This window comes from Lasioglossum baleicum, chromosome 13, assembly GCF_051020765.1.
Source record: "Lasioglossum baleicum chromosome 13, iyLasBale1, whole genome shotgun sequence".
NCBI classification, from domain to species: Eukaryota; Metazoa; Arthropoda; class Insecta; order Hymenoptera; family Halictidae; genus Lasioglossum; species Lasioglossum baleicum.
The window spans coordinates 7,540,651-7,549,354 of NC_134941.1; the positions used below are offsets into that span (position 1 = coordinate 7,540,651).

Sequence of the window (8,704 nt, forward strand, 5' to 3'; positions counted from 1 at the left end):
CTAATCAGATTTTACCTCAGAATCGTGCTTTTCAAAATTTTTCTTATCTAGTATATAATAAAATATTATCACGGTAAAATATGTATGATAAACTCTCGGAATATCATATTATGCGCTACAATTTTGAATAACGACGTGCACAAGATTAATTTCACTTTTCCTTAGATGATATTCAAAATCGTAGTAGTCAGCTTCATCACACATGTACGATGTTGGTAGCGAACGTGTTGCGAATAAGAAAGACGAGCAAGAAAAATTAAGACGAATGGTGAGATTTAACAATGGAAGTGAGAAATACTTTAAAAAACAATGAAAATAAGAAAGGGAAAAACGAAGGGTGAAAGGAACGTAGAAAGACAAAAGATACAGATCAAAGTACAAAACAGAATTGGGATAATTGTTGTAAATAAAAGAAAAAATGGATAATAATATTGAATATACCAGATGTCTCCAAAACCATGGAAATAATATGTATATATACACATTTATTTACAAAATGGAACATAATATAAGTATATGCATGTCATACATTCATTTGTAATTTACAAAAATATTACTCCTTAACTATATATTTAATCTGAGAAATTGCCCATAATTACAATTAAAATTACGTGCAATTTCTCAGACTAAATGTATAGTTAAGTAATTATAAAAGCATTAGATAACTTAAGGTGTTGAAACCCATTCTGGCCAGTTTTGAATTTGTTCATAAACCTTATTTCCTGGACTTATGATGTTCACAGCTTGTCTAGCTCCAATTACACGAACATCGTCTCTAAGTATTTCTTGTGACTTACCCCAAACAATTAGTTTATGTGCTGCATTAAGCATTTTTTCACTTGCTGATGTATCTAAAATTAAAACAACACGTATCGATAAGTGTATTGCTGAAATCATTTGTTTTATGCTTTAACTTATTCATATATATATTTAACACATATCGGCTAATTAATATCACCTTGAAAATTTCCTATAAAAGCAATTCCAATGGATCTTTTATTATATCCAATTGTATGAGCTCCTTCTCGATTCCAGCCAGCACCTTCGTACACATTTCCATCACCACCAATTAAAAACCTGTTATTTAAGTATAAAACTAATGTAAGTTTTCTTTTGTTATAACATACGATCGACTTTTACGAAATATTCAATCAACAATATGTAAGAAAAAGACACTTACGAAAATCCTATGTCGTGCCAACCCAAAGTGTCCATATGGTAAGAACGAATTCCTTCAACTATGGAACTACATTGACTCCTGGTGCTACACTGTGGACCAGCTGTATGTGCAATTATAACATAAGGAAGAGGAAGAATTAAATAATTTATACTTTTCGGTGGTGCACTAGACCATTCAGTTCGTTTGATAATTGGGGGTGATTCATCATCCGCATCTATGAAATTAGAAAAGTACTTTTTACATTCTGTTATACAAATATAATTGGGTTGGCAAGAAAGTAATTTCGGTATTTTAAAGCAATGAATTTTAACGAATAAGGTATTCTCCCTTTTGTTCGATGATCATTTGCCAAAAAGAATAAATAAGTTCATCGCTTGAATAAAGAAATTCAGTTTTATTTCACCTTAAAATACCGAAATTACAAACCTTATATATTAAATAATTTATATAAAATGTATTGTCAATTATAAACATTTTCAACAGCTCCCTTATTAACATTATATTAAATTACATAACTATTTATACAAATTTAAATGGAAAATCTTACTTGCAGTATACGTGTGGAGTACCAAGAAAATAATTGTCCAAATTTTGTTTACCATTTTGCAACAATTAAAATAAACTCCTTGATTGTCTGTTGAAGTTTAAAACTATACTGTTATTGATCTGGACAATAATGAATCCAGTGAAGTTCATAAGTAAAAGACGATCGTTATAGTTGCAGATAATTACATATTCGATGAAAGTTCATAGGTCTAGCTAATCTTGAACTTCTTCATTTCTTTTTTGATGCTTCGTAAATGATAAACAGAAAGTTTTGGAACATATACATACATATATATATATATATGTTCTAAAGTAAGCGTGTAACTTTCAAATTTACCGCGACATGACATAGATGTCAGCACCACATTCGCCTCCCAAGATGGCTGAAGGACGTTTTGGAGGTCGACTCCCCTTCCGTCTTTCGCTTCAACCCCCCGCACCTATAAGTCCACTTTATGCACCGCCCAACCGCCCTTTATATTTTTAGGTCCACGGTGTGAGGTGTGGGCAGGTGTGAGCCAGTGTGAGCCATGGTGTGAGCCAGTGTGAGCACGCGAGACGTGAAAATTGATATAGGAGATTTTTGCGCGGGTGTTGGTATCGCATGTCCCTAAATATCGAAGTCGATAGTGCAGCCATCTAGGAATGTCGGCTACCAACGTCCGCCGCAGCGGCGACAGAGTCAACATCCGGCGACGCAGAGATGCGCACGTTTCGGCGCTCGCCGAGGGAAAAGGGACGCCGCGATCGTGACTTTGGGACATGAGAGCGACGATGAAGCCCGCCAGCCTGCACAGCAGCACCTGAGGAGCACACTTGCGTCCAGCAATACGCACGAAACCGGAACCGGCTGGTTTACGCAGAATTTACATAGGATCAATCGACGATTATAAACTTGATCCCGAAACGATTGGGAAGCTACCCTTTCTATCAACGAGGTAACACACCTCTTCCTCTTGATCGTATATGGTTCTATGTACAATAATCTTTTTCAAACAGGAATTATTGTTGATCACCAATCACCGGATCCTTTCGTTTGTTAGAAACAATGCCTTTTAAGGAACTTCTATCAAGGTTGATTAATAACTTCATTAATGACTTGTTCCTTTGTAAAGTCAGTACATTTTTATGGATTTTGATATTTTACCATTATTTTGTACATTCTCTGTTCGGTTGTCTTAATAACATTAACTTTGATAGTGAATCGGTCTTAATCTATTCTATTTGAGATTGGTTTTAGTTTATATTTGATAACATTCGAGTTGTTCCAATCGATTCTCTTTTTGCAAAATTTTTGTCAATTTTTCTCTGCGATTTGGGGAACAAAAACGATTTGTATGTCTACCTGCTAATGTGCACTTCACCTTAACGTTATATTTATGTTATTTAGTATCTTTTGCATTTGTAATGATAATATAATGTTCTTGAGGTAGCAAAAATCATATTAGAAGGTATAACCTTATTAAATATTTATTTTTGTCAATGTTATGAGTTAAATAATATTAACATGTTTCAAAGACCTTAGCAAATAGACAAATAAGTGTTGCCCATTATTCCATTAGGCATATCCCTATTATGTTTCGTGTGTTAGTGATATTTTAAATAATATATTTCATGCCAATACAAATTAATATGTATATACCAGACATAAGAAATATAATTTTATTGTTTTCATGACTTTCATTATCTTTTCTGTCTTGATTTTAGGTGAGATAATTGTTTACTTAGTGGTCCTTATCGAAAATATACAACTGTAATCTATAAGAACACTTGCAAATCGTCATAAGAAGTTCTCAACATCCATAGTTCAGGGCATCAGGTATACTTATATTTTGCTTGTTTCAATTTATTAATACACTTTAGAATTCACAATCGAATCTCTCTCTCTCTCTCTCACAACTTTGTTATGCAGAAAGTTCTGATTCTTATTTTACAAAACATCTTTAACCCTCCGCGAACCAGGTGGGGTTAAATTAAACCCAGTGATTTTTTAAAACTGCTGCATTTTTCCTCGAGTAGCTGGAGTTCGAACATTGTTGAGTCAGTGCCACGTAGAAAAAGAATCGCTCATTTTTAAAAGATACATCTCTGTTTTATTTGGATCTGATCCTATTATAAAAACAACGAAACACAATTGTAAAGTGGTTGGAGTAAAATTAATCCCACCTGGTTGAAGGAGTGACAATTATTCACCTGGTTCGCAGAGGGTTAATTATGTAGTATATAAATTATTTTAGAGCCATGTCATCGGGTGCAGGTTCAAGTGGAACTAGCAGAGGGCGTGGTTCATCGCTAGCGGACAATAAACCAGAAAACAAGGAAGCAAAGCCAAATCCAAAGATGTCAAAAGCTTTAGGAACATCTGCCAAAAGGTACCACAATTATAATTAGCAAAACATTAAGATTGTCTGCAATGGAGGCCTGTAATCATGAAACTAATCTCTCTGTTGCAGGATACAGAAAGAGTTGGCAGAAATCACATTAGACCCCCCTCCAAATTGCAGGTTCGCACTTATTAATTAACTGCCAACCTATGTAGATTTTATTCTTAGGACTAATGAATATAGGTTCTCGTGCAACAATTAATAATTATTTTCTGTGTTTTACAGTGCAGGACCTAAAGGAGATAATTTATATGAGTGGGTATCAACTATACTTGGACCTCCTGGTTCAGTTTATGAAGGAGGAGTGTTCTTCTTAGACATACATTTTTCCCCGGAATATCCTTTCAAACCACCAAAGGTATTAATGTATTTAATTATTAATCGTTTCAATTACAATGGTCTGTTGTCATCCACAAAATGATTTGTGATTATCAGTCTCAATTGCAGTTGTCATCTGAAATTACATCAGTGACAGATACCCTTACTTTTCAATACCATACATCACATAACTTCAATACTGAACGAAAAAGTTTATAATTCTTACAATTTATTATTTATTTCTATTTACTAGAGGTGTGCGAGAATCTCCGATGGTCGGGAAGGTATCTGATATTCTCACACACTTCCATTGTGTACTAAACATTAAAAGTAGTATATGCAATAATTAATTTCAGTAGAATCACCTCCACGACAATTGTATTAAGTCATCCCATAAGTTCGTGCCGTTCTTCGAGCGGCTACATATGTTAATTTTGTAAACATACCTTTAAGTTTATTTTAGGCATTTTCAGAACATCTGACATCTCCTCAACTGATAAACTTTGTGATTTCTGTACAAGGTCTCGAATTTTATCTTCGTCTGTCTGAGGAGGACGCCCGGAACGTTTCTCGTCTTCTAAACAAAAATTCCCATCTTTAAAACGTTGAAACCACTTCCTACAAGTACGAGATGAAAGCGCACTTTTTCCATAAACAGCATATATGTTGTTCGTGGCTATTGTTACTGAACTTCCTTTCCGAAATTCATATAACATGCGAAAATGGGTACGCATTTCGCTCATGATTTTTCACTGCTAGAAATCACTGTGTTCACTATTTCACGATCTTATACCCACAAAAACGACTGTTCTCTAGACTCTACGCTTAAGTGCATTGGTCCCTTATCGTCGTAAAGTTTATAAATCGACGCATGAAATCTATACACAAAAGTCGGGACGAACTTATGAGATGACCTAATACTATCACTCGTAGAAAACTCTTTTTAGCGTAAATCAAAATACTATAGCATGGTAATGACAGTAATGAGTAATTTTCCCGAATGATTTTAGGTCACATTCCGAACACGTATCTATCATTGTAATATAAACAGTCAAGGTGTCATTTGTTTGGACATATTGAAAGACAATTGGTCGCCTGCACTCACTATTTCTAAAGTCTTACTGTCCATTTGTTCACTTCTAACGGACTGCAATCCAGGTAAATTCAAATATATTATAAGTACATATAATGTTATTCGTTTATGTATTACAGTAGACAAGATTATGAGAACGTAGAACATGTTAATTTCTTATTATGTGGATTTTATTGTGATTACTTTTTCGATAATCCGCGTAAAAAATATTACGACGATTTTTTTGGGGGAAAAACTGATAAATTGGTTTAGTTTTCATATAATTTTTAAAATGTTTCAGCGGATCCTCTAGTAGGAAGTATAGCAACACAGTATCTTCAGAATAGAGAAGAGCACGATCGTATAGCACGTCTTTGGACTAAGCGTTATGCAACATGAACGATTTTTCAGAAATCGCTGCCCTTTTCATTCCTTCAAAACAAAGAACGGCCGCTTGAGGGAGCCTATCTAACTATATTCAGATTTTGAGTATTCGAATCGATCGATTGTTTTGAGTAAATTCAGTGTCTGAGGTTGCTTCGATTAGTGAATATATATTTCACTTAGTGTTTCTGACACATCTTCCCTTTCTACTTAAATTTTTTAATTATTTTTTTCATCCTAATTCAAATAAAAATGTTTTAAATATATTTATAAATGACCAATAATAAGACTGAGTCAATTGAAAGTTTCTTGTTTATGTAATCAATAATAATATTTATTTTACTAATATGTATTTTCATTCCTTTAAAAAGAATCTATTAATCAATTTGTTCTTTATATTGAATTATGTCTGATGAAGAGTGATCAGAAGTAACAAATCAGTAAAATTGATCGTTCGAATAATCAACTTTGGCTCTCCGCACCTTCGAGAAACTTATTGTATGTATATGTATATCGACCGAAGGATCGTTTTAAACGAAAGACTATTCTAGATCGTCGATTCGATCATTGTGATGTGCTTTTATATCTAGTATGTAAATGTGCCTAAGATGAATGAACGTGCGTGCATGTGTAACCTATACTCTCTTTTTCACTCTGTAACTCTTGAGAAGAACAGTACATCTTCCACAATTTATTCTTACATCTATGAAGTTGGTTCACTTTATTCACTTGTTTTATCATGCATTTGACAAGGCAGGTATTTATTTTTTCATTGTAGATTCACGTTCTTTGAATTATTGCATTCTCTTCTTTAATCTCACTTTGATAATAAATCAAAATTTATATACAGTCAATTCGAAATGTTGCAAGGACCCTATAGAAACTTTTGTAAGCAGTGCTTTCTAATAGAATTAGATATTTTTACTAAGGACATTCGTTTACACATCAATATTATATACATTTGAAAAGAAAGTAATATTTTTTACGTCAAAATATTAAAACAAGTGTAACACTTTAAAGTATTACGATAAAAATGATTGCAGAATGTCTTCCAAAAATAGAGGTAGTTTGATTTTCAGATTTTTAAAAAAATAATAGGAATACTGAATTTACATACTATTAATTGCTTTAGTAATTGTGATGAGATATTTTTTGTTATGACTACTTTGTGAGAAATCTAACTCGAGAGTGAAAAGGGTGAAAAGCGAGGGCCCTCGGTTATTTTTCTTTCGCCTTTTGTTTGTTTCGTTCATTTGGTTGTTTTAAGAACTCGTGATGAAATAGTATTTGAAAGGGTACGTCCATTGACTGTACCAGATAATATTGATAGTTTAGGCAATATTATGAACAATATGAATAATCCGAATGTAAGCAAGTAATTAGACTACTAGTTAAGGGGCCCTACTCAATTTTCAATTTTTTACTAACTTACTTTTGCATAAAACAAACTAAAAAAATTTTTTTACACAATATTTATTCTACGTAAAAAGATGACGATAGAAAAAAATCTGACTTTTTGGCAGAAAAATTGTCCTTACGGACATAAGTTCGTTTCACAGAAATGTAACTGCAGTCACGTTTATTAAATAATAACGCTAATCATAATAAATTACTTTTTACTGATCTATTATGGATTTAGCGATAAATCATGTACGAGTGATCATTGTAATTAAGTAGGCGTAGCACTTGAGTAATTAAAAAAAATTGGAATTTCGCTCACTAGAAATTCCTTTTCAAAGTTCATGTGTTAATCGGGCTCGTAATATTTAAATTGCTGCGATTGTAAATAAACATAATTTTCTGTATATTAGTGACAAATCATAAACCATAATTCTCATCGAATTTATATTGACTATCATATTAACAAACTGAATACAGATGTGATGTCTTCTAAAAGGTCTTCTTATAGAATTTTTTTGTTTTTGTTAAAATTGCATTGAATGGACAAAAATCAATTATTAGAGTTATTGAAAAATTTCGAATTTCATACTAATTCATCATTCAAATACTTTGAACAGATTACAAGACGTTAATGTATAGTGGTTTCTTCTGGTGAAAAATGTTCCCAGGAAGAAAATGTTCGTTGATTAATATATTACTATATCACAAGCAGAATCAATGATAACAGAAAGGAAGGTATTTACTATTTTAATTCATGATTTAATTGTACAGTTCATATCGCGCAAACAACTTTAATTTTTTATTTGATTTCAATTACTATTGTTAAGGTTCTTGTAAATATATTCTGTGAAGTTCTTGAAAAAATTATCTATAGATCTTTTAGACCTCTGGAACTGTATATAAGTTGCACGTAGAATCTGCTCTTTTGTAATTAAAGGTATAAAACAACAAACAAAGAAATGATTTTTATTCATACAGCGTTTCATTAAAATATTTTTGTGAGGGAAATTGTTTAAACGAGTCTTTGAATTGGTCTACAAAATCAAAAGTGGGTAATTGCAACAACAACATTGCAAATAGTACAACTTAGATCTTAACTTTAGCAGACAAAAGTAATTGATCAGAAAATATTTTAATCGTACAATTCAACAATTGTTTAAGACTACTTTGAAGTCATTTATGAAGTTTTCAAGACGATCTTTTAAACGAAGTCCTACCCTCTTATATTCTGCGAATTCATTTCTTTTGTTGACAAATAGTTATAGAACTATGCAAGAGAGCATCCTATTATATAATTACTGAATGTTAGTCTGCTAATGCTATAAGTGAATATAGAGCGAAATAAAAGAAAAAAACGGATCATAATGAGTTTTCGTTCTTCATTCTATTTTTACTTCCAATTGAATTTGATTTAAATTA

At 32.3% G+C, this 8,704-nt stretch overlaps 2 protein-coding genes across 5 annotated transcripts; one reads left to right on the forward strand and one right to left on the reverse strand.

The window, feature by feature from the left end:
- Positions 1-451: 451 nt before the first annotated feature.
- Positions 452-2,141, reverse strand: Pgrp-s3 (peptidoglycan recognition protein S3). Its single transcript, XM_076437468.1, has 4 exons — positions 1,728-2,141; positions 1,181-1,394; positions 959-1,077; positions 452-851 (listed from the first exon to the last, which is right to left on the reverse strand). Exons 1-4 carry the CDS (start codon positions 1,780-1,782, stop codon positions 667-669), a joined length of 573 nt encoding a protein of 190 aa, XP_076293583.1. The 5' UTR covers positions 1,783-2,141; the 3' UTR covers positions 452-666.
- Positions 2,142-2,523: 382 nt separating this feature from the next.
- On the forward strand, positions 2,524-8,644 carry Ubc2 (ubiquitin conjugating enzyme 2). Of its 4 annotated transcripts, XM_076437469.1 has the most exons (7): positions 2,627-2,664; positions 3,434-3,545; positions 3,964-4,098; positions 4,180-4,230; positions 4,336-4,468; positions 5,439-5,586; positions 5,802-8,644. In XM_076437469.1, the coding sequence occupies exons 3-7, from the start codon at positions 3,968-3,970 to the stop codon at positions 5,897-5,899; spliced, it is 561 nt and encodes a 186-aa protein (XP_076293584.1). In that variant the 5' UTR covers positions 2,627-2,664; positions 3,434-3,545; positions 3,964-3,967; the 3' UTR covers positions 5,900-8,644. The 4 variants fall into 4 exon arrangements, with proteins under 4 accessions (XP_076293586.1, XP_076293584.1, XP_076293585.1 ...); XM_076437471.1 differs by lacking the exon at positions 3,434-3,545 and having other exon boundaries at positions 2,524-2,664; XM_076437470.1 differs by lacking the exon at positions 2,627-2,664 and having other exon boundaries at positions 3,947-4,098.
- The last annotated feature ends 60 nt before the right edge of the window (positions 8,645-8,704 follow it).